Source organism: Hyperoodon ampullatus (genome assembly GCF_949752795.1).
Source record: "Hyperoodon ampullatus genome assembly, chromosome: 3".
Classification (NCBI taxonomy): Eukaryota; Metazoa; Chordata; class Mammalia; order Artiodactyla; family Ziphiidae; genus Hyperoodon; species Hyperoodon ampullatus.
This window is the reverse complement of record NC_136916.1, coordinates 170,886,620-170,911,849: the sequence shown is the minus strand read 5'-3', so window position 1 is coordinate 170,911,849 and position 25,230 is coordinate 170,886,620. Positions and strand designations below refer to the sequence as shown.

Here is a 25,230-nt window from a genome sequence, read left to right as displayed (position 1 = left end):
GGCTCGTGAGCCATGGCCGCTGAGCCTGCACGTCCGGAGCCTGTGCTCCGCAACGGGAGAGGCCACAACAGTGAGAGGCCCGCGTACCACAAAAAAAAAAGAAAGAAAGAAAGAAAGAAAGAAAGCAAAAGATGGCAGGAAAAAATAAAAGATGAGAGAGAAGTTGGATCTTTGGGGTTTTGATTAAGGGGTTAAGCGTGATAGAGTTGATTAATGTGAGCAACCAGTAAATGGTATTTAAAATAAATCAACCAAAAGTGAGCTCATTGTCAGGAGTTAGGGTGGCTATAACAGAGAGGAAGGGCCTTTGCGGGGAGTAGAACAGTCTGTATCGCCATTGTGGCACTGGTCACAGGAATGGGTGCTTGTGACAAAATGTCACAGCACTTACACCATCCCCGCGACACTGAAGCCAATGAAATCCTAATTCGGTCTGTGGTTTTAATAGCCCTGTACCCACGTCGGTGTCCTGGTTCTGATAACACACGCCGGTAACGTAGGATGCTGCCGTTGAAAGAAGCTGGGTGAAGGGTCTACAGGGGCCCTTTGTACTGCTGTTGCAACTTCTTATGAATCTCAAATGATTTCTAAATAACAGGATTTTTTTTTTTTTTTTTGCGGTATGCGGGCCTCTCACTGTTGTGGCCTCTCCCATTGCGGAGCACAGGCTCCGGACGCGCAGGCTCAGCAGCCATGGCTCACGGGCCCAGCCACTCTGCGCCATGTGGGATCCTCCCGGACTGGGGCACGAACCCGTGTCCCCTGCATCGGCAGGCGGACTCTCAACCACTACGCCACCAGGGAAGCCCCAGGATTTTTTTTTAAAAGAGAGTTCAGGGATCACAGTTGAGAGATTGACAGGGGCGGATATGGTCTCAAAGGATGGAGTCCAAAGGAAATTAGTGTCTGGCAGGATTATCTATCTTTGTCACTTTTAATGTTATGATTTTATTTATATTAATCATGACATTAGCTATCCCTTAGTGAGTGGCTTTCATGTGCCATCTGCATTGCACATTAGATTGTCCACGTGACATGGCCGTTTTGGGGGATTCAACCTAATACTTGCCCATGACAGCTGCCCTGTTTTATAAATGAGTTTGAGGCTTATAAGGCCACAGCACTGGAAGCACAGTGGGGCAGCCGAGTGTGAACTTGGGTCTTTCTGGCTCCATTTTTTTACACAACACATCTATGTTTGCTGCATTTTGAACATCACTGATAAAAGGAACAGTGTATAAAATGACTCCTTTATATATATGTGTGTATAAATATGTATATATCTGGGAATTGGGAAACACAAGGTTCTATTATATCTATTATGTCTATACATAATATGTCTATTATGTTCTATTATGTCTCCTCGTGTGCTGTACACCTTCCTATCCTGTTTGTCTGGAAAAGGAAATACCGATGGTTCAGTGCAGCTATCCCGATCCTCAGGGCCTGGGGCATCTTGGCCTCCCCAGGTCAGCAGCTCCCAACCCCGCTTGGAGGCCAGCGAGGCATCCTCGAGTCTGCTTACTGACCTGCACTGAGGCTGCTCCTTTTCCTCAGGTATGGCGTGGCGGTGCAGGACTTTGCAGGCAGCTGGAGAAGCGGGCTGGCTTTCCTGGCAGTGATCAAGGCCATCGACCCCAGCCTGGTCGACATGAAGCTGGCGCTAGAAGACTCCATGCGGGAAAATCTAGAGAAGGCTTTCAGCATCGCTCACGACGCCCTTCACATCCCCAGGCTCCTGGAGCCAGAAGGTAGATGTGGTTCTCTCTTTCTCTTTCTTCGTAATATATATATATTTACGTATGTAACACCTGCCGTCCAATCTGGAGAATACGGAAACATCTAATGAAGTCACTTTTGTATCTCCTGTATTCCTGCCACTGAGCTCATTTTCCCAGTATTTTTCCTTACATCTAATTACAATTTTTTTACCTAATTGGGATCATTCAGTGTATGTGTGGTTTTATAGCCTACTTTTTGTAAACCTAACATTATAATTGTGACATAAGTATGCTGAGAGGAGGTCTTCATTACATATTTTTATTGGCCACATAATGGTCCATTTAGTGGGTGCACCAAAATTTACTTAGCTCTTTCCTACTGGTGGACATCGAGGTTCTTTCAGAATAGTCATGTTTATATATAACGCTGCGATGAACATCTTATTGGTTAAAGCTCAGTGTGCATCTCAGATTATTTCCTCCAGGACCAGGTCCCAACAGCGGAATGAATGACACAGCTAGAAAGTACACACCTTTTTAGGGCACTTGGTTATCTCTGTCAAATCTCCTTCCATGTGGATTAGGCTAACTTAGGACTCCCTCTGGCAATGTGTGAGGGTCCCAGCTCAACAGACTCGCTGATGGGGCAGGCAGTGAGCTGGCTGCTGGCAGGGAGGGACTAAGACAGTAGAGAACAACAGAATCTTGGGTACAAGGAGAGCTGGAGTCTTCATTCCACCTTCTCTGCTCATCAGCCACTTGTGAGGCTTCACTCAAATCATTCCCCTTCTCTGGGCCTAGATTTCCTGAAGTGTACAATAAAGAGAAAAAAACTCCCTGGTCTGTGGGATCCTTCACGATCAAGCATCCCAAGATCCCATGTAAAAACCGTGTGTTCTTGTTGGTGAGAATGTAAATTGGTGCAGCTCTTACGGAAAACTGTGTGGAGGTTCCTCAAAAAATTAAAAATAGACAATCATGTGATCCAGCAAACCCTCTACTGAATATATATCCAAAGGAAATGAAATTTAAAAAAAAACAAAAATAAACCAAACACCTCAGGAAATCCCTGGCAGTCTAGTGGTTAAGACCCAGTGCTTTCACTGCTGTGGGCCTGAGTTTGATCCCTGGTCAGGGAACTAAGATCCCGCAAGGCGCACTGCATGACGAAAAACCCCCCCAAAACAAAAAAAAAGCCCCCCCAAAACAAACAAAAAAAAACAAAAACAAAGGAAATGAACTTGCAATCTTGGAGAAATATCTGCACACCAGTGTTCACTGCAGCATTATTCACAATAGGCAAAGTATGGTAACAACCAATGCATCCAACAGTGGATGACGAGATAAAGAAAATGCTGTGGGTATGTTCAATGGAATATTATTCAGCCATGAAAAAGAAAGAAATCCTGCCATTTGCCACAACACAAATGAACCTGGAGGACATTATGCTGAGTGAAGTAAGCCAGGCACAGAAAGACAAATACTACATGATCTCACTTATATGTGGAATCTAAAAAAGCCAAACTCATAGAATCAGAGAGTATAAGGGTGGTTACCAGGGGCTGGGGGTTGGGGGTAGGATGGGAAAAGTAGGGAAATGTACAAACTTTCAGTTATAAGATGAATAAGTTCTGGGGAGTCTAACATACAGTATGGTGACTATAGCTAATAATACTGTATTGTGTACTAGAAATTTGCTAAGAGAGTAGATCTTAAGGTTTCTCAGCACACCAAAAAAACCCAAAAAACAAAAAAGGTAACTCTGTGAGGTGATGGATGTGTGAATTAACTTGATTGTGGGAATTATTTCACAATGTATATGTATGTCAAACCATCATGTTGTACACCTTAAATATATACAATTTTCATTTGTCAATTATACCTCAATAAAGCTGGAAAACAATTTTTTAATTAAAAATGTTTTAGGTAAATAAAATAAAAACCGTTTTTGCGTGTCCTTCTAACTCCTGTGTCTCTCTTAACAGACATCATGGTTGACACGCCAGACGAGCAGTCCATCGTGACTTACGTGGCTCAGTTTCTAGAACATTTCCCGGAGTTGGAAGCCGTATGTCTGTTTTCCTTACCTATAATTCAGAAACCATACACCATCAGCTGGCGATCACATGAAGCTTGGGGTTCGGGTTGTGTTGTTCTGTGTGACAGCCGTAAGGGTCAAAACTCGATCTCAAGCACCTTGAGCGTTGCTTTGCCACTTATTCATTTCAAAATCATAGATAACGTGTATGACATTTAAAAGCAGAGTGGGAAGTTAGGCACACCTCTTACAAACCTTCCCATCCCAAACTTTATTAAGATTAGAAGAGATGCCCACTTGTATTATGAATCAGCTACTTGATTTTCTAAATGTCAGATGGAACATTTTAGCAGTCTACCAGATTTTATCAGAATGTGAAAAATTCTCATAGACAGTGACCATTCAAAAGCATGCCTTTTTATTTTCAGAATCTGAGTATACTTGGTGACAGATTTTTTGGAGCAGAATCAGACCTTTTTTTTTTTTTTTTTTTTTTTTTTTTTTTTTTGCGGTACGCGGGCCTCTCACCTCTGTGGCCTCTCCCGTTGCGGAGCACAGGCTCCGGACGCGCAGGCTCAGTGGCCGTGGCTCACGGGCCTAGCCGCTCCGCGGCATGTGGGATCTTCCCAGACCAGGGCACGAACCCATGTCCCCTGCATCGGCAGGCGGACTCTCAACCACTGTGCCACCAGGGAAGCCCCAGAATCAGACCTTTTAGAAGTTGTCATGGCTCTGTTGAACCTCCAGCCAACCCGTGCATAAGCCCAAGATGATAATAACACTGATCACAAGGATAACAACAGTCCTTTATTGAATTTACTGGAAATCTGCCGAACACCTACTGCTGGCGCAGGGGAACTTAGCAATAAACAAGATGGATGAGGTCCCTGACCTTTTGTAGCTTTGTTCTAATAGAGAAAACAGTTGACAAGTCAGCAAACACATCATCATTTCAGGTAGTTAGACGTACTAGACAAAAAAGAAAAAAGCATCAAGAGCTAATACTTGCAGGGAGAATGGGCTGCTCTTGTAGCTGGAGGCTTGTCAGGTAACCATCTCTTGTGTCTCTGGGCTGACTGCCACCTCTGCAATTCCACTTGACTTGGTATCATTATTTTCATTTTGTAGAAGAGAAAACAGATACTCTAAGAGGCTTAAAGAGCTCTCCAGGGTTGCCCAGCTACCAAGTGCAGAGCTGGGGTTTGATCCCAGTTCTCTGCGGTTGCAAAGTTCAGGCTTTTAGGTTCCTTACAATATATGCTGAAACTGAGACCCCATCTGGCATAGCTCAGAAGAGCCAGACTGGGTCTTCCCCAGGATGTGGCTTTCATTCCAGTCCCTACCTATGTGTGTGTTTCCCATCTGTTTCTGGCCCACAGATCACTTTCCAGGGTGCTTTAGAAGCAGGCATTCCACGGGCTGGAATGTCCGTTCTTCCACTTGAAGCTGTGTGACCTTGAGCTGCTTACTTAACCTCTCTGATACATGTCCGTATGAGATGCCATCTGTAAAATGGAAAGATGACTCACATTTCAGAGTTACGTGAAGAATAAATAGATACATAAAGTACTTACTCCTGTGCGTGGCACAGCAGTTGATGCCCAGAAAATGGTGGTGATGTTATTTTGTACTTCAATCTTCATAGACCATTACTAAATTCTGAAATACTAGGCACCAGGGCTTTTATTAGCCCTGAGCTCTTAAGCTGTAGGCAGAGTTTAAAATTAACTAAAATTTATGATACTTGTGTGAGTCAGGGTCACGGCCAGGATTCAGTAGATCTGACACTTGGATCTCCCCAGTGCTGGGGTCAGAGACTAGGGCTGGGGCAAGAGAGGTTGAACAAGATATGATACCTGGTGTAGGTCATCCTGACTCATGGAACACAGTGCATCACCACAGAACAGTCCATTTACATCCCCAGGGGAATACAGATGAGCCATCCCAGCTAATCTAGACTCCCATTAAACTGCTGTTTTTTTTAAGCTTAACAATTCAGCTGAGTTTAGTACATTTCAGTAAACATTCATTAAGCCCTGACCGCGTACCAGACACTGTGCCTGGCTTTATGGCCCGATGTACGGTTTATTTGGGTAAACATACCATATGCACTTGCAAAGAATGTGTCTTGTGCAGTGAAAGCTTTGACAGTCTTTAAATATCAATTAGGTTGAGTTGGGTAATATGCTGTTCTAATATCCTATGGACATACTGACTTTTTTTTTTGCTTTTCCTATCAATGAGTGTGAGGGAGAAAAGTTAAAAATCTCTGACTTATGATTGTGGATTTGTTGTGCTTCTTAGTTCTGTCAGCTTTTGCTTTATGTATGTGGAAGCTCTGCCACGCATGTATACACATTTAGGACTGTTGTCTCTTCCTGACGACATCATCATTTTATTTTTATTTTTATTTTATTTTGTCTTGGAGTGTCCTTGGTCTGACAGGAATATAGCCATACCAACTTTCTTATGATTAGTGTTTGTGTGATACATCTTTTACCATCTTTCTCCTTTCAGAGTATGCTTATGTTTAAAGCACATCTCTTGCAAATAGTATAGAGTTGGGTCTTGTTTTTTATCCATTCTGACAAGAATTAGTGTGTCATTTTATTTGTGTATTTTTTTACCATTTACTTCACGTAGTCTACCATCTTGCTTGTTGTTTTCTATTGGTCCTATCTGTTCTATGCTCCCCCGTCCTTCCTTTCTAACTGTTTTTCTGATTATTCAATTACTTTTTTTTTTTTTTATGTGGTACGCGCGCCTCTCACTGTTGTGGCCTCTCCCATTGCGGGGCACAGGCTCCGGACGCACAGGCTCAGCGGCCATGGCTCACAGGCCCAGCTGCTCCGCGGCATGTGGAATCCCCCCAGACCAGGGCACGAACCTGTGTCCCTTGCATTGGCAGGCAGACTCTCAACCACTGCGCCACCAGGGAAGCCCTCAATTACTTTTTTGGTTTCCATTTTATCTCCTCTGTTGGCTTTAAAACAACATCTCCTTGTTTTATCTTTTTAGTAGTTTTCCTAGGGGTTATAATATTCATCTTGAACATAACTCAGTCTACTTTGGATTACTATAATACAACATTAAATAAAACGCATATTTATATATTTGTATATATGCAACTATTTCATTCCACTCACCTCTTCTCCATTCCTTTGTGCTGTTATTGCCTGACTTTCTTCTGCATATGTATTATTTGTGCTTTAAACAGGAGACTTTTTAAGAAAACTTTTAAAATAGTCTTTTATATTGGCCATACATTTACCATTTCAGGTACTTTTCATTCCCCCCTTCAGCTCCAGGCTTTCATCTGTGATCCTTTCCTTCAGCCTGAAGAAAAACCTTTGTATTTCTTATAGTATAGGTTAAGCAGTTATTTTAGACTCCTTATTTACTAGTTCTAACCCCAGGTTATCTCTGGGTCTACTTCTAATGACTATTGTTTCTCCTGATTATGGGTCTCTTCTCTTGCTTATTTGTGTCTTAAATTTTTTTTATTTTATGCCAAACCTGGTGTACAAAAGAGCAGTACAGTTGAGGTAGATGACATTTTCCCCCCAGAGAATAGAGCCCTTTCCCAAACAAGGACCTATAATGAGGAGCTGATCATTTTGACCTTCTCAAGAGTTGATAAGGGTTCTGTTGCAGTTTTATTTAATTTCAGCCCTCCAGTTTCAAGTAATTGTATAATGAGGTCAATCCACTCTCCCTACCAGTGCATTGGGAGCCAAGCTCTGCAGTACCACCAAGATTGCTCTCTGCTTTTCAGCCCTGCTCTCAGCTGCTGCATCTTTTTGTTTCTAACTGAAGTGTAGTTGATTTACAATGTTATGTTAGTTTCTGGTGTACAGCAAAGTGATCCAGTTACATACATATATTCTTTTTCATATTCTTTGCCATTATGGATTATTACAAGATATTGAATATAGTTCCTTGTGCTATATAATAAGTCCTTGTTGGTTATCTATTTTATATATAGTAGTGTGTATATATTTACCTCAAACTCCTAATTTATCCCTCCCTTGCCTTTCCCCTTTGGTAACCATAAGTTTGTTTTCTATGTCAGTGGGTCTGTTTCTGTTTTGTAAATAAGTTCATTTGTATCATATTTTAGATTCCATGTATAAATGATATCATATGATATTTGTCTTTGTCTGTCTGCCTTACTTAACTTAGTACGATAATCTCTATGTCCATCCATGTTGCTGTCAGTGGCGTTATTTCATTCTTTTTTATGGCTGAGTAATATTCCAGTGTGTGTGTGTGTGTGTGTGTGTGTGCGTGCGTGTGTGTAAATATATACACCACATCTTCTTTATCCATTCCTCTTTTGGTGGACACTTAGGTTGCTTCCATGTCTTAGCTATTGTGAATAATTCAGCTGCATCTTACTTAGCAAAAGTCCCTGTGTGGGAGAATTAGTATATGAAGAGAACTAGTTTTGTGTGTGGGCCCCCTCTAGTTTCAATCTCTCATGCCAGCCCACACAATCAATAAATATTTAGCTGATCTTTCCTTATCTCGGATGAGTTCGCTCTCCTGTCCATACCCAGACCAGGCAGTGGCCCACAGGTATGAAGTCACGGACAATCTCTGCTCACTTAGGAAGGGCTCATCCTTCTCCAGAGTTCAGTTCATTGATATGTCTTTGCAGCCATAGCTTTAAAAAAACACATTCGGGGCATCCCTGGTGGCGCAGTGGTTGAGAGTCCGCCTGCCGATGCAGGGGACATGGGTTCGTGCCCCGGTCCGGGAAGATCCCACATGCCGCAGAGTGGCTGGGCCCGTGAGCAATGGCCGCTGAGCCTGCGCGTCCGGAGCCTGTGCTCCGCAACAGGAGAGGCCACAGCAGTGAGAGGCCCGTGTACCGCAAAAAAAAAAACCAACAAAAAACCACATTCTTTTTAACTTTGGTGTTCTCACATTTCAGCAGGAGCAATAGTCATTTGCCAGTCTACATGTGCATCAGAACACTTCCATTCCTTCTGAAGTGCTTTTTCCACTTCGGTGTTTGTGTTTTGAGAGGGGACGTTACGTGACACTTAGACGCTCTGCTGATTTCACGTTGCCCTGTATTTCTTGGCAGGAGGATTTTGCGGATTCCGACAAAGAAGCCCCTATTGAATCCACCTTCGTTCGCATCAGAGAAACCCCTTCTGAACAAGAGAGCACCGTCTTCCTTCTGACTGAGAACGGGGAGCGTGCCTACACCATCAACCACGAAACGAGCCACCCGCCACCCTCCAAAGTCTTCGTCTGTGACAAGCCTGAGGGTGTGAAGGAGCCCTGCGTTACCAGCCGGGAGCTGGCAGACAGCTGCTCTGAGTTCATGCACCAGATCATTGGCCAGGTTCTCCAAGGGGTCCCAGGGCAGATCAACAGCACCAGCGAGCTGGCTCCAGAATCTTCCATCTTATCATCCAGAAAGGACAGCCAGAGGTCCACCTCTCTGCCAATCAAGAAAACTGTGCACTTTGAGGCTGACATCTACGGGGATGCCTCCTGCAGTAGGGACCCTTTCTACAGTCCAGACCTTCGCTTCGAAGGAAGCCCAAGAGAGACCAAGGAGTCGTCCAAGCAGGACGGACAGGTCTTGGCAGCTGAGGTTGCTGAGGAAACACCGAAACAGGAGGCCCCAGAGATCCTGGAAGCAGCCTCCAGTGAGGCCCCCAGCGACGTGTCTTCAGTGGATGGTAAGGTCAGTCATCCTCCGACTCCCCAGACCTCTCCCTCCTGGAATGGGGCGTCGGAGAGGGCAGCTAGCCCAGGGGAAGAGGGCCGTTCCCCCTCAACGCTGGGAGAGGATACCATTGTGGCCGATTCCATGGAGATCAAGGTTAAGCTGCTGACTGTAGAAGCTATGGATAAGGAAGACTCTTTCGAAGGCATACCATTAAAAGCCTCGAAATTTAACAGCGACCTCGTAGATTTTCCCTCCACCAGCCAGGCTTTCTACGAGGTTCCTTCGCCTCATGAGAAAAAACCTGCCGAGGAGGAGGTGTCAGAGGATAGTGCTGAGAAGTTGCGTAAAAGGAGAGGTAAATCTGCCCACAGGAAGACAGATTTGGATGAGCCCCCTGTGAAGCCCAACCAGCAGGAACCTCACAAGGGCCCTGGACCAGAAGACCAAGGCTATTCTTTGGCCCCTGAGGAGGCACCGGTGGATGAAAAGCCACAAAAGGCCAAGCACGAGTCCCCCTGGCGCCGTCGGGGTGAGGAGGAAGGGGAAGCCGAGGGCCCACGGGGCCTTGGGGGAGAATTGCCTTCCAATCCACCAAGCAGCAGCAGCAGCTTGGAGACCCTCTGCAGCTCCAGCGAAGAAGGCCTGGATTTCAAGCCGTCTCCACCGCTCTCCAGGATCTCCATCATCCCCCATGACCTTTTCTACTACCCGCATTATGAGGTTCCCCTGGCTGAGGTTTTGGAGGCTTACGCAGAAGGCATGGAGGATTTGAAAAACGAAGAAGTGGACCTCGAAGAGCCAGAGGGGTATCTGCCGGACCTGGGGGCCGGGGAGGATGAGGCCGGGGGCGCCGAGGCCTCCCAGAGCAGCTGCAGCTTCCCCGGGCTGGGCAAGGACCACCCCCAGGCCAGCATCGCGGAGGATGCCAGACCAGCCTCGGAACCCAGGCCCCCATCCCCACAGGAGGACCACCAGCCAAGGGAGGATGCAGAGAGTGTCCCCGTGCAGGACCACCAGGTACTTGACTGCGGGTTCGGGAACGCTGAGTGGGGAATTCTGTGCTTCTCCTAAGCTCGGCTTCTTCCTCCATAAAATAGAGAAAGGCAGCTTCCCTCACAGGCATCCCAGGTCCAGAATTTAAGGAGACACTCACTCAGGCTCAGGCAAGGTCAGGGTTAGCACCTGAGAGGAACACTTGTCAATTTTGTACCCGGGGTGCCTCGCTGGCCTCCCCCTAGTCTGGGCCCTGCCCACAGGCTGCCAAGGAGATCTGATGAGGTCGTGCTTGAGGTGCTTGAGGGTCCAGCATAGTAGTAGCAGAAATCATTTTAAGTAGTAATCGCAGCTCTACCTAGCATGCACTTAGTGGGCTTTACCCCCAACCCCACGGCAGCCTGGGAAAACCAAGCCAGACCTCACACTGGACTCCAGCCTTGATTTTTAAAGGCCTTTTGCCTGTTGAGCACTATTGTTTGGCTCCTGTGGTTAGAAGTGGGTTGTGTAAACAGGGCAAGGCGGACGCGCACTTCTGAGCCGGAGCAGCTGGGCACAGGCTCCTCTGGCACCTCGTGTCTCCACGTCCTCTGGCCCAGCAGCTTCAGAGGGGCCCCCCAGAGTGAGCAGTGAGAGGGTGTGGGGAACCCTGACTGCATGTCCCTCTGGGTCCCCCTCCCCTCCGGATAAGCCCACCTCCTCCCTGCCTCCCAGCCTGCCTCTGGGCTTTGCTGGAGCTGGTCCCCCATCTGGACGCCCTTCCCCACACTTGGCTTGGCAAGCACTTACTCATCTTCAAAGCCCAATGCCAACAGCACCCCCTCCCGGGAGCCCGCCCAGCCCCTCTCCAGGCAGAGCGGTCACTCTTCCATTTATAGTGATAACATTCTCGATGGTTCTGTAGTGGACTGCTGCTGCTTTCGTGGGTTGTGATTTTCTCTCCTGGGAGAGAGTGAGCATTTGTGTATTAATCTCTGGGCTCCAGAGGCCAGCCTGACAGGAAACAAGGTGCATTGCATGACAGTTTGGGGTATCAGGTGAGGGCAGGTAAATTAAACCCTGAGGTGCTGGGAAGTCAGGACAGGACCCAGCGGAGGCCCAAAGGTGCCCAGAGGAGTGAGAAAGCCTTGCCCTGGGGAGGCTGCAGGAGAAGGGGAATCTGAGTAGCCTTAAAAGGCATTTAGGATTTAGATGGGCCAGAAGTGGTAGCATCATTTATGGGTTTGCCAGCTCCAGGCGGTGGGGAGTAGCTGCCCGAGCACTGGGGGCCGCAGAGTTCTCTGGCACTAAACAGTCTAGAAGCCACGTGTGGCCGGACCTATCCTTTGGTGCCGAGCACCCATTCTGTGTCCGTCTTCGGCTGCAGAAGAGGGCTGGGTGGCTCCATAGGTACAAGAGGCCTGCCTGCCACCTTCCCCTTCCGCCCAGGGGCAAGGAACCTAGTCCTGTCCCCTGCCCCTAGCCCTCGGTCTGCTGTCTGTCAGAGCAGGCTTGTCCTGTGGGAGACCCGAAGATCCGGCGGGGTGAGAAATGCCCCTCAGTGACATCAGGTCTCGGGGTCCCCAGGTTGGGGGATGACAACAGCAACTGGGGTGATTCTCTGGATTATTACAGGCCAATAAGTTCTTTTAGAACAAAAGAAAGGGGACTGGGGTTGCCCTGAGTTGCCTTTCTGCCCCTCTGTGTGACTTAGAATGGCTAATGAGCGCCTGAGTTCCCCTCCTCCAGTGATGGAGTGTGGCCTGTGGGCACGCAGATTAGGCGTCCGACAAGCAGGTGCCCGCCCACTGCTCCCAAGCACACCTTGCCATTGGCTCCCGAGTGTAGCCCTAGCCTTGATCCCTGTGAGTGAGCAGGGGCGGGGGAGGGGAAGGGGTGCAGCCCAGGAGGACTTGCCTCCTGACCGAGAGGATGACAGCGGGTGGAGAATTTCTCTGATACCTGGCCCTTCTTTAAAAAGAAAAGAGAAAACTATCTTCTAAATGGACTAGAAAATGGCAAGTTCTACTTCTAGTCTTTAAGAAAATAAGTCCTCTCCTCATTTCACCTTTCCGAAAAGGTAGCATTTGCTCCTTGATGATGGAGGAGCAACTGGCCTTTCACATTGCTGAGGGCGGTTTTAATTTCTGCAGGGAGCTTTGTTCTCCTGGGCTGCACGGCCGGCCACTCTGATCCTCTTGTCCGGACACCTGTTGAGCAGGTTTTTCCAGCCCCTGTGAGAATGCTTGAGAAGTGCTGCCAGCAATTCTCACGCTTCTCGATTTCACGTGGGAGCATCGCTGGTGGGTTTCAGAGTGGGGGGGTGGGGGGGTGGAGGTCAAAGATCTTCCTTATCATATAAATGCTACAAAGGTGGCACTACCATACACCTTCGGCCAAAAGCACAGTGAAGATCCATCTCTCCAAACACAGGAGCCACCTTCACACCCCTTGGCCCACCTGGCCTCTAGGATTTGTTCCTCTGTTTAAGTGGATGATGGTTGTGTGAAAGGTCCGACCATTGTCCACTGTGAGGGACGTCCTTTATAGGAAGCACTGTGGTATAGTGGGAAGAGGCTGATAATCATTATACCCATTTGACAGACAAGGAAACCAAGGATCAGAGAGATAGTCAGTTGCTCAAGGTCAGATAGCTGACTTAGCCAGGATTTGAAACCAGGTCTCACTGACTGTAAAACCCATGCTGTTTTCGATCAATTAGTCTGGAGCACTTGGAACTCTGCCCGGGGAGCAGCAGTTCGGGTGGGCTTCTCCTCCATGGTGGGCTGTGCTGGAAGGAACCCATGGAAGAGGCAGGATTGGAAGGGGCGCCCTAGCAGGGCCTCGGAGTCAAGGTGCAGCAGGGCGCTGCCGGGTGGTGTCACGCACTCAACATCTCAGCATAAAATTCTGACTTGTGTTTGGTTGTCATATCCTTCAGTCCCAGGAATTTCCAAACCCGGAAAACTTAGCAAACCCATTAGAAGAAAAGGTAACGGAAGAACCGATCAGCAGTAAAAAAAAGGAAAAAAGAAAACATGTGGACCACGTAGAAAGTTCAATATTTTTAGCACCCGGAACTGTTCGCTCCTCAGATGACCTGGAAGAAGACACCTGTGACCACAATGTCCTTTCCAGGTATTTGATTAACAACTTCTCACCCCAGAGCCTGAGCTGGGAAGCTACTCTCTGAACTCATCCCATTTCCGGTTTCTGATTGGATGGGGGACGCAGGGGTGGGGCTGGACAGCAAGGGAAACAGATTCAGGCAAAGTCCTCTTTCTTCACACCTGGGCTCCCCCACTGACCTCCCCCAAACAATATCAGACCTGCCTGTAATCAGCAAAACCAGAAGGCCCTGAACTTTGCCTTCTCTCCTCGCTCCAAGTAGCTTTGGGTGGAAACTGGCAGTGAGCAGAGAGGTGGCTGAACCGTACGTAGGGGTGGGGTATGAAAAGTAATAGCCTTGGAGACTCTGCCGGCCGTCTGTGGCCCCTGATAACCTCCGGTCAGGCTAGGTAGAGACCAAACTTAGCCGTTTATAAGCATCTTACAGGATCAGAAGGGAGGCACTGCATATGCATGGGGGGGACCATGTATCACTGTCGCATGGAAGCTGGACTTTATTATGACCGCTTCACCCACGAGTTTGGGTCCAAGGCAGTAAGGGTGGTCGATTTACCACAGGGGAGGAGGGGGCAGGGAGGATGCTGAGCTCTGAGTGCCAGGAAGCGTGTAGCACGCATCTGCTCCGTCACTCTGAGGCCACTGGATGGTCCGGATTTGTCCCGGGGAAAATAGGTAGCTGCTGAATGTCAGAAGACCCTGGTCTCTCCCCATTATCCCTCATCATCACAAAGATCACCATTTACCAGCCCTTACGTGTCAGGCATTTCCCATACATGTGTTCATCAGTTCTCGTGGGCACTCCGATAGGCAGGTAGGTGGGATTGTGCATCATTGGGAAGCTTGGAGGGTATCTCCCAGCTTAGGAGATGGGACAGCTGGGGTCTTGGACCCAGACCTGTCAGATGCCACGGTCCACGTTCCTTCTGTGACCCCGCGTTGGCTGTGCTGGGTGAGCCATGCTGGATGCAAAGGGAAATTATTGAGATAAGCCCTGGGGGAGTGAGTGGGGGAAGCCCATACAGGGAGAGCCGGAGGAGAGGCCGGCCGATACCCTGCTTCCCACCTGCCCTCCTCTTGGCTCCCGTGCTGAGCTGTGGGGGACAAAGGGAGGGCAGACGGGAGCCCGGAGGAGCAGGCTCAAGGCACCACGGAAGGCTGCTGCCACCTTAGCCCGTGACTCCCAGAGTCCTTCTCCCTGCCCTTGGCTGTGACTAGCCGGCAGACATCTATGTCTCATGTGCAGCTGGACCCGACCCCGCTCTAAGTGCAGATGAGCGCTTCCAGGCAAGTGGTCCAGGGCTGTCATCTACTCAACCACAACTCAGGAGGGGCCACTGGTCATTTGCCAGACTGCCCCGCTTCTCCCTAAGCAGTCTTTGAGCGGTCACTATGTGATGGGGACATGCGGACTTCGGAAGAGGTCCGCCACGGCTCCGCCCTCCAGGATCTCCCAGCTGGAGGGAGAGGAGACGTGCTCCGTCTATCCTGCTGGGACTGGGTGGGCACCTTAGGTGTGAGAGGCAAGTGAGGTTTCACGGTGAGACCTCAGAGGCAGGCGGAGAGGGTCAGGGCAGCCTAGGCGCTGAGATGTCATTTGACTTCCGCCTTGAGGGCTGAGTGGGATTTGGGTTTGGGAGAGGGAAGCAGGGGACTTTCCAAGTGGAAGAAACAGCCTGAGGAACAGCTGGCACGTAGCAGGCACCTCAGGTAATATTTGTTGAATGCGAGGGGACACGGGAGGAGAGACCAGGGGGGCATGGTGGGGCAAAGCAAGTGAATTGGGTGCGTGCTGCTTCGGAAGGACCAGCAAAACCTGCCCCTGTGAAGATGGGGCCGTGGGGGAGGGATATGGAAACGTAAGCCGATATTTCGGTGTCTGTGGGTGTGAGGCCTGGCTGACCTTTCAGTGCAAAGGTTTTACTCTGATCTCCCAGTTCCTCCATCCCATCTCACGTCAGGCAAAGCTGTAACTATTATGAAGCATTTTAGCCGAGGTAGAAGCTACACGCCAAAAATAATCGGACAGCATAGAGGGGCGCTCATGCCCACGAATGAACGCACACCCCGGCGCCCGTCCTGTGCTCACGGCCGTCTCACCTGCCCTCCCTGTTTTACACTCAAGAGAACTGAGTTCAGAGAGGTCATTGCCTGGCCGAGACTATGGAATGAGACAGAGCCCCGGCATCTCTCTTCCCAGGGAAGGCACAGGATGCTTTCCTGGCTGTCAGTCACCCCCTTGGCTTCCCGTTGGTCTCAGCAGAAAGGCCGCTGGTCCAGAGCCTGCAGGACCCCACCCCTCGTGGCCTGTCCCCCAGCCTCATCTCCGTCCACCCTCGGTCACCCTCTCCCTCATCCCTAGCACGCTAAGCACCCTGGCCTTAGTTGAGGTCCTGGAATGCCCCCCAACATAAGTTCCTTCATCCTTGAGGACCCTCTGTCCCCTGCCTGCTCCCTTGGGTCTCAGCTCCACTACCACTTCCTCCAAGCAGCCTTCTTGGATTCTTCCAGGCAATTGTTGATTCCCCTTTCTGTGTCCTCATAGCCTCTGTTCTTTTTCTCCACAGCATTGATCAAAGCAATAATTTCTATAATCATTTATGGAAGGATGTATTTATCACCTGTCCTTCCCCTAGACGGTGAGCCAGCTCCCTGGAGGAAGGGAGGGCACACCAGCGTATCCCAGCATTTAGCTCGGCACCTGCCTTATAGTCGGCATCCAAAGAACAGAAGTTCTTCGCAGGGGATGATGAGTGAATGGCTGTGCTCGCAGTCCATGGCAGGCTCCTGGAGGAGTGGGTCCTCAGCATCTAGCTCGGGGCCCCGCACACAGTAGCCTCCTGATCATGCTTTGCTGAAAGAATGAAGTTCGGGATGCAAACATGAATACGTCTCATAGTGATTTGACTATAACACAAAAACCACCTTCAAGAAAGCATACTGAAAAAAAAGGGGGAGAGGGAAAAATGAGATCCACCCCCCCCAGGGATGAGCTTTTTTACTAGAAAACATTACAAATATGTGGTCTGGGGGGGAGTGGAGAGTGGTCCTGCGTTTCCAGGACCACTTGTTGAGTTGACTCTTATGGGCACTGTTGGGTTCCAGGCACCAGTGTTATTTTTTGTTTTTTTTTTTTTGCGGTACGCGGGCCTCTCACTGCTGTGGCCTCTCCCGTTGCGGAGCACAGGCTCTGGACGCGCAGGCCCAGCGGCCATGGCTCACGGGCCTAGCCGCTCCGCGGCATGTGGGATCTTCCCAGACTGGGGCACGAACCCGTGTCCCCTGCATCGGCAGGCGGACTCTCAACCACTGCGCCACCAGGGAAGCCCTATTTTTTTCTTTGTAGGTGCATTTTGTTTCATTTCTGTGCTGTGATACCAGCCAGGGAAAACTAGCACAGGCTTCGGATTGAGGAAAAGGACTGAAGTTTCCATAGGCCTAGCCCTGCCCCTGGCATGTAGTAGGTGCTCAAAACCTGTTAGCTGGAAACGTGCCCCAGGAAAGGGAAGAGTTTGGGGATGTTTGGAGGACAGCCATGGGCGGGAACAACAAGGCTGCCAATGATGGGAATAAACTCGTGGGTCAGGTGCCTCTTTCCCGGACCCCATAATGCCACATAGTAGGTCTGCCTTGAGGAAACTAACATGACTGTCTCTGTATCAGGCCCATCCACATGCAACACCTCTTTCTCCTGTGGAGCAATAGGGCGGGGCCCCTTTGACCTGCAGTAGGCTAGTATCCCTGCCAGCTCCATGAAGTAGGTAGGGTGGGAATGATGATCCATTTCACAGATAAGGAAAACTGATCAGAGATGAAAATATTTGACCAAGGTTGCCAGTTAATCAACCAGGAGCCAGGATGACAGCCCAGGCCTCTGGTTGGGTATCTTTTTGCCTTAGCCCTGAGTGAGCCAGCTTTATTGGAAGATCAGAGAAACACATCAGCCACAAAGATATAGTCAGAAAATGAGCCTCCTCGTGTATGAAAGGAAAAGAGGTGGTCCTCCCAAGAGCTAGGCAGTCAGCAGCCATGTGCACAGCAGGGAGCACTGCAAAGGGAGTCCGGGGCCCAGGTCTCAGCCCAGGTCTGACTTTAGCTTGCAGAGGACATCTGGTGAGTTCCAAGACTTCGGGATACTTAGAAAAAGAGATCCCTTCCTGCCCCCAAATCCTATGATTTTTAAGAATATGTGGTCTGCTTTCTATTTGAAATTCTTACTGTTTTTTTTCTTTTTTTTTCTTGTTAACGAGGGCTCAGTGTGTCCCTTTCACATCATCCTGCTGTTTGTAAACACGCTCCACCCCGAGTGGGTCTACTGGATACCATGTCTCATTTCCATCACTAGGTCAGAAATCAGAGCTTGCCTAACTCCACATGTGGCAGCCTCAGGATGGGGGCAGCAAGATGTTCTTGGTGGCACCAATTCAAAACGTGTGTTTATTTTGCAGGACAAGTCACAGTGACTCCAGCATTTACGTTCAACGACATGCTAATAGGTCTTCGGAATCGGTTAGTATGTGAATTTCTTCTTCTTTCACCGGCCCCTGCTAATCAATTCCTTTCCATTCTTCCTCCTCCCCAGCCCAGAGCTTTGAAATTACTGACTTGCGACAGCTATGCTTTGGGATAGAAGACAAGCAAATTAAAACCTTGTCACTAAGCATAGTCCGATCAGATGTCCAGTTTGGGCATTAGGGGATGTAAATAAAGTGATGATTTTAAAGCCCAAAGGCATCTTTGTCATAACAAATGCATCCAAGACTCCACCCGTGCACACACGTCCAGAAAGATCACGTTCAAAGACAGAGGTGCCCCATAAGCAGAGGGTTCGCTTTGTCTTCGCAACCACTTAGCTGTGGATGTGTTGGGACCCAAAGCCCTGGGATCCACAGCTTGCCCTGATTCAGGTTGTTATGGGGGAGGGGACCCTTCCGTCCGCCCGTGGGAATAACGTAGAACACTGCATAGTCATTTTACTTTGGAACTTGATGTTCGCAAGATTGAGAAAATCATGGCATGCTCGACTCGACTCTGTATGTTTAAAATCATTTCATTTTCTGTTTCAGAGACTTCATCTTTACTAACTGGGTTGCGGGGTTTTGTTTATAAATTTCACTGTAGGATCGTTTTAGCTGTGTTCAGCTGAGGAACGCACCAGATCAGGATGACAGAAGAAACCGAACGTTAACCAGGTAGGTGGCAGTGGTCCAAGCTTGGTGGGGCTTAAAAGGATATTTTTTCTTTAATTACGCAGCCTACCTTCTGGGGGTGGCTATTCTCCAACAAGGCTGTGTTGGATAACAGTATTAATAGTCTGGACTCATGCAAGAAAATACCCGTTCTGGAAAAAATGAATGGAAATTGAATATGAGTGGGAGGGGAAATTAGATATGAGTTCATGTTGATGGGCAGGGCATGGTTCAGAAAATGACTCGGTTTAAAGACAGGTCTGGGTCATGAGCCTGTGGCTGTATTTAGATGACACAGTGGTATAAGCTGGCCCTCCGAGGCAGATACAGGCAGAAGAGGTAGGGACGGGATACTGTGTGTGTTCTAAACGCAGTAGCCCCTGACAACTGTGTTCATTCTGTGTCACCACTGCAGGTACAATACTCAGAAGCTCACTGAGCTGATTTTACAGTTTTGTGGCATCAGAACAGACATGAAGAGGGAATGCAAACATGCCAGGATGTCTATGAAAGTATTTCTTACTGTTGGAGAACAAAATGACCTAGACTAAGAGTGTCGAATTGCTGTAACACAGCCCGTTTAGAACATAGGCAGGCAGAGAAATCTAAAACTCTGACAACTCTGAGATGCCCCTATCTCTGTTAAAGTTATTGAATCACTTAATTTAATTGATTTTTAAAAAATATTTGCCACGGATTTGAATTGGCTTGGAAGGACTTAGATGATTGGAATGGAGAGACCTTGTCTGAAAATTGCCCAACACCCAGGAGTGTAATCTTTACAAGTCCACCTGTCTGGCTACTAAAAAAAGAGGCAAGATTTGTTTCCCTCCCCTGCCATAAAATGGCAATATTAATTCACATTTTCCACCAGGTTTGACATCCTCATAGGAAAATAGTACTTTTAGCTTTTATGAGATAGAGTCTTTGAAAATTGAACCTGCAAGGTTGAGAAGTACAGTCGTGTTTTCCATGCTTTTGAGCATTTATTACCCTTGCAATAAAAATATACAGTTTAAAATTTCTCTAAAAACAGTTTTAAGGAGGAGAAAGAAATTCTGTCCGTTGTCTGTTACCTGCGTGGGAATCGCTCAGTTTCCAGACCAGGACAAAGGTTTAATCCCTTCTTGGCCTGGCCTTTCATTGTATCAGGAGATGGTCTAGGGAGGAGGAGGTAGTTTTCGCTTCTCAGGTTGTTATGATTGAGATTACTCCATCACCCTGATGACCCTGAGAAGCCCCAAATGACCCTGAGAAGCTTACACTCTAGGTTCTACAAATGCATCTGCAAGCAGAGGCCCCCAAGCCCAACTGCAATCAGATTATGGCTTCTGACCCTTTCCTGTCACCACCACACAGTCCCCGTCTGGGCTTTCTCCACCAGGCAAAACTAAAATGTCACTTTAGCACTACCTTCTGTTAAAATAAGAGAAGAAAGATACATCTGACCAAAATCTGGTAACCTGGTAATTATTTGCAAGGTTAGATTCCAAAAACAAAAACAAAAACTTGGTGGTACAGAGGTGTGTCTTTTTGTTGCTGATGGCTGTTTTTAAATGATCAGGGAACCTCCGATTCTTTCTTCAGATTCCTTAGGAAGTCTCCTCTGTTCCTAGGGAAGAACAAAGAGGCATCAGCTTCTAACTCTGCGTTAAGGGCACTGCGGTGTAAGGGAAAGCATCCTGGACTGGGTGTAGACCTGGTCCAGGTCCCAGCTGTATCACAAAGTCATTGTATGGCCTTGAGCAAGCCCCCTCCCACCCCCTCTCCATGAGGCTCAGTATGCGCATCTGCAGAATGGGGCTAACAGTGCCTCCCTCTTGGCGCTGTGAAGATGAACTTAGTGGGGTTGAAAGCTCAAAGCACCCCGGGACCCAGCCCCCTCCGCCTGGGTCTGCACCTCACTGGGAAGCCCTCAGCTCTCCAGTTGGGCAGTGAGGCTGGCGTACAGGGAGGGAGGGGGCTCCACTGGGCTGGGGACCCACTTGTGACTGCCTTGGTGTGTCTCCCCTCCTGCAGGAAGGCCAACAACTTGGAAGAAGCCGGGCTGCAAGAGATCCACAGCCCACAGAGCGACTCGCTGATGCAGTTCGTCCAGCAGCCAGACGCGATGTCCTTTATCTTCCTCTGGCTCCTGGTTTACTGCCTGCTACTCTTCCCCCAGCTGGACCTCAGCGGACTCTGATGCGTGCGTCTGCATAATAAAACGACAGGATCCTGGCCAGGGGTGGGCAGTCTCCTTACTTCCTTTCATTGCCTGTTCTGGATGGGGCACTTCTGCAGGTGGTGGAGGACCTCCGAGGAAACTTAAGACTCCCTCTCTCCACTTTTCTTTTTCACGTTTCCTTTTTCTCCTGTAAGTCCTAAGCACGCTTTTCTCTTTGGCTGTGGACTCAACACTCAGGTGTGTGGCCAGATCCTTGGGCGGGTTTGTTTGCGTGCCTTGCTCTGTCAGGTGTTAAGCTTTGTTACTAGTACTCATGACTAGGTCTTAGCTCGCCCCACATGCTGATTTTTAAGGCCCCAGAGGACCTGAGTTTCTCGCCTTCTGGTGAGAAATAGGATGGATGCCTCAGGGAGACCCCCACTGGGAAGAAAAGTGCCCTACTTTCCTCTGAGAGGGGAGTCTGAGGGAAGGTGCTGGGGGTCCACGCACCTGTTGTGGTCTGGTGATTGGTCGTTTCCTTTGGGGGGATATCAGAGCAGCACAAAGCTGCCGGGTCCAGCAAAGGGCATTCATGAACGGCAAAGTTCGAGGAAAGTGAAGGCTAGGTCGTGAGCTGCAGTGCACACTCGTTCACCCTCATTTTCTTTTTTGTGGGGGGCATGCATTTTAATTTTGCTTTTGCATTGATTGAACTGAGGTAAAGCTGTGATTTGCAAACCTTTCCCACCTATGGAATCCTCCTTTCAAGTGGATTCTCAAGGGCCAGTCTAGTTGATACATGAAAAGCAGAGCTTTGGCTGACACAGGGCAAGGCCTGGGATCCCTCTCTCTTTGCCCAGGCAGCTCCCAGCTTCCACTCATGCCTCCTGAGGCATCCGTGCTAGTACCCAAGGCCCTGCAGGGCACTGTCAAAAAAAAGCCCCCGAAAGCCCTGAGGAGGAATGCAGAAGTGGCCTGGCTGAGAATGAGCTCTGACTGATGTTAGAGCAGGAAGTGGTCCAGCACGTTCCTGCTCCGAGAGGGCTTTTGTGCACACCTGCCTCACAGTGCGAGTCTCAGCATGGGCATCTTTTGTGGTCAGTTAGGATGGGTTTCTTGAAAAGGAAAAGGGTTTCTGGAAAGCACCCCGAGAAGTAACCAGAACAGGCAGGTGGTGAGAGGACAGAGACATCCACCTGCCCTTCCATCTTCCTTCTGCCCTGGGCTCCCTCTGCTTCCTGCTTCCTGTCAAGATGCAGGCCATGCGTCCCTGTGTATTACTTCCTCCTCCCATTGTCCTCCCCCTCAGAAAGCGTGTCTGTGGTGAGACTTATAAAACCACAGCCTATTAGGTCAGGAGGGGCATTCAGACAACATCTCCTCTGCTGAACCCAGAGAGGCAGCGCTGGTTGACCAAGATCACACAGCCAACCGGGAGCGGACTTGCAAGTGTGCCCAGCCCCCCTGATGCCCCATCCAGAGCTGTCCCCTCTTTTAGGGAACTCCTACTGGGCCCATGAATGTCCTGAAAAAAAAATAATAAAATGAAGAGATAAGAATGTCCTCATTTAAACAAAACCAAAATTTTTAGGTCAACCACTGACCTTTGTTTTTTCTCGTGTTTTTCCCATGAGGAAGCTTTGTTCGCTTTCAGGCTCATTGGATGTTCCTTCTGGAAAACGCTCGACAGCTCTAACAGCTTGTCAGCTGACACACCAGCTTTGTTGTTACTCCAGGAATCACGCTTCTCTCTCAGCAAGGCAGGGATTTACTTATTTCAAGCAGGGGGTCTCAAGTTTACAGAATTCCAGCATGGCCAAAAGAATTGACGTAGCGCATTTGAGTCGATGACAGCCAAAGCCTGGCCTCTAACCCACTCTGGCTATAGGCTGCTTTCTCTCCACGAACGAATCTAAGCCTTCCCAGCTGAAAGCTGTTGGGAGTTTGGAGCGATTCCATCTCGAAGGCCTAGTGTCCCATGGAAAGTGAGCTAATTAGTGACCTCCCTGGCATCACTGAAAGCTGAAAGGTAGAGATCATAACGATTATGTGTGTGATATTTTATAACCCTGGACACCATGCAGTCCTCACCTAAATTAGATGCTTGAAAAGCCAGGGAAGAGCTGACCCGAACATTAATCATTTCATTTTACGGGTCTAGACCTTGTTCAGAAAAGTCTCTGCAGGTTTCTTCTCTCACCCATTACAAAGTGTCATGTTGTTTAAAACCATCCACTGGCAAGATGCCTGAAAGTCATTTGGTTCAGGGTGGCAGCAAACTGATTTTTTTTTTAAAGAAAAAAAAAAAATCTCACTTGATTACAGGCGTGTGTGAAAGAAGTCAGATATAGAAGGTGGGTGAGAAGCCTGAAGGACAAACCACTCCATGGCTTCTATTTAAGAATTTATTTTTAATTCTTATCCAAGTAATACATGTTCATAGTTTAAAAAGAAACAAATACTATAAGACTTTTAATGAAAACGAGCAATCCCCTATGGGTTGCTTTCTAGAAGTAACACTTTCACCTCTTTTAGCTGTTTCTTCTAATATTTACCTTCGCATTTCTACATAACATGCTTATTCTTCTTTTATTTTTAAAATTAATCTAGAAACATCTACTGGCTTGCTACCGTGGTAGAGAAGGATCTTGCTCTTACCCATACTGTGCTTTGTTTTTCCAGTATAGTTGGATGTGTTATTTGGTACATCTCTCTTCATTATGGGCATATGAGGACTGTTAACTTGTGAGCCAAGTAGTGTACTATAGTTACACGTCCTTTCTCGTCACATTTTTTCTCCCTCCTTGATGACTGATGATTGATGATGATGATGATGATGATGATTTTGGTGTGGCACGTTCCTTAGTAACTTTCTTAGAAAAGAACGTGGGAAGTAAATATTATTGTAAATATTTTGAGATTTTGTATAACTTAAAATATCCTTTTTCTGCCCTTACCCAGGTGTAGCTGGATATAGAATTGTGGGTGGAAAATAATACCCTCCCACCCCCACCCCCCCATCGTGGTTGTTGAGATTCCTGATGCCATTCCGATTCCCAGGCCTTTAGCTGTGACTTGGGTTTCTCCACCCTCCCGGGAAACATGTAAGATCCCTTCATTCTTAGCGTTCTGAACTGTCCCGATGGTGTTGTACCCTTGATGGTGTACCTCGTGCTGGGTTCTCATGAGAAACTCCTTAAATTTTCTTGTAATTGTTCACATTCTTTCTTTCTGCATCACCTGTTGTTCCAATGTTGGACTTCCCAGGCTAGACCTCTGATATTTTTTTATCTTTTCTATTTCTCATCTCTTAATTTTTTTTGATCTGCTTTCAAAGGTAGTTATTTAGCTTTATCTTCTCAATATACCTGATGAATGTTTTATTCATTTTTAATTTCCAAAACGTTTTATAGTGTCCTGTTCTTGTTTCATGGGTGCAGAACTTATTTCTCTGTGGATGTTCACGATAGTGGGGTTTGGGGGAAGTTCTTTTCTGCTCTCTGTTTTGCCTTTATTTCCTCTAAGTTCCCTTTCTCTTAGTCGCACTCTCTCTCTTTCACATTACAAGTTTTCTTCAGATATCTAGTGATCCTGTGGATCGGTTCGTGTGTAAGAATGATACATCACAAAATGGATAGGAAGTTCTGCGCGTCAACTGGTGGATTTTTCTGTAGGGTCCCCAGGTGGGCCCCTGGACTCTTCATGGGAGGACCACACATATCAATATTTGCAGGTCTTTTCTCATTGTGTTTCTTTAGAGATATTTCCACTTCTCTCCTGCCTGAGATAAAGGGACATAACGCTGAGCTGCTCCTAGCCTATGCAGGGCCCTCATGCAGTTTCAAAAAGGGCATTCCCTCTGAGTGGATGGATGACTTAGAAATAGGTGCCCCTGTGAGCAGAAGCCATCCGTGGGCACTTGGCCAAACTGGCAGGAGGCATCTTTTGCCTCTTTCTCCAGGGAGAGGCTTGAGGAGCAGAGTAGGGGCTAGATTTTAACTCGCCAATTGCCCCCTTAGCCAGGCACCTTTGTGCCATGCACGGACTGGAAGGCCGTACCCAGAGATGCCGGCAAACACCTGAGCGCCCGCATCCTGGCTCTGAGCAGCCATCTCATCACAGTCAGCGTGTGGACTCACTGAATCGCCCCCGCCTCGCTGTGCCTGGCGTCCCTGGGTTAGAGCTCCTCCGCCTCCCCTCGAGGAGCAGGCTGCTGACGCCGCTGGGTGCTGGTGCCTCCGCTCTGCACAGGCAGTGCGTGGTGTTGCGATTCCTCGACCCTGCTCCCGTCTCCCTCGTTTCTGCCCCCGCCATAAGTGGGTTGGCATCTCACGCCTGCTGTCACCTCC

General features: G+C 48.3%; 1 protein-coding gene across 3 annotated transcripts in view; it reads left to right on the top strand.

Moving 5' to 3' along the window:
- CLMN (calmin) overlaps positions 1–20,937 on the top strand; it is a gene marked incomplete at its 3' end in the record, with an annotated part of 115,060 nt that extends 94,123 nt beyond the window's left edge. The window contains exons 7-14 of one of the 3 annotated variants that reach the window (XM_079701274.1): positions 1,558–1,751; positions 3,707–3,789; positions 8,852–10,465; positions 13,368–13,558; positions 17,995–18,055; positions 18,668–18,738; positions 19,151–19,247; positions 20,755–20,937. In XM_079701274.1, the coding sequence (XP_079557400.1) occupies positions 1,558–1,751; positions 3,707–3,789; positions 8,852–10,465; positions 13,368–13,558; positions 17,995–18,055; positions 18,668–18,738; positions 19,151–19,247; positions 20,755–20,937 (2,494 nt within the window). Of the gene's footprint in view, positions 1–1,557; positions 1,752–3,706; positions 3,790–8,851; positions 10,466–13,361; positions 13,559–17,994; positions 18,056–18,667; positions 18,739–19,150; positions 19,248–20,754 lie in introns of all 3 variants that reach the window. The other 2 variants (XM_079701273.1, XM_079701275.1) reach the window with 2 other exon arrangements.
- Positions 20,938–25,230: the final 4,293 nt, after the last annotated feature.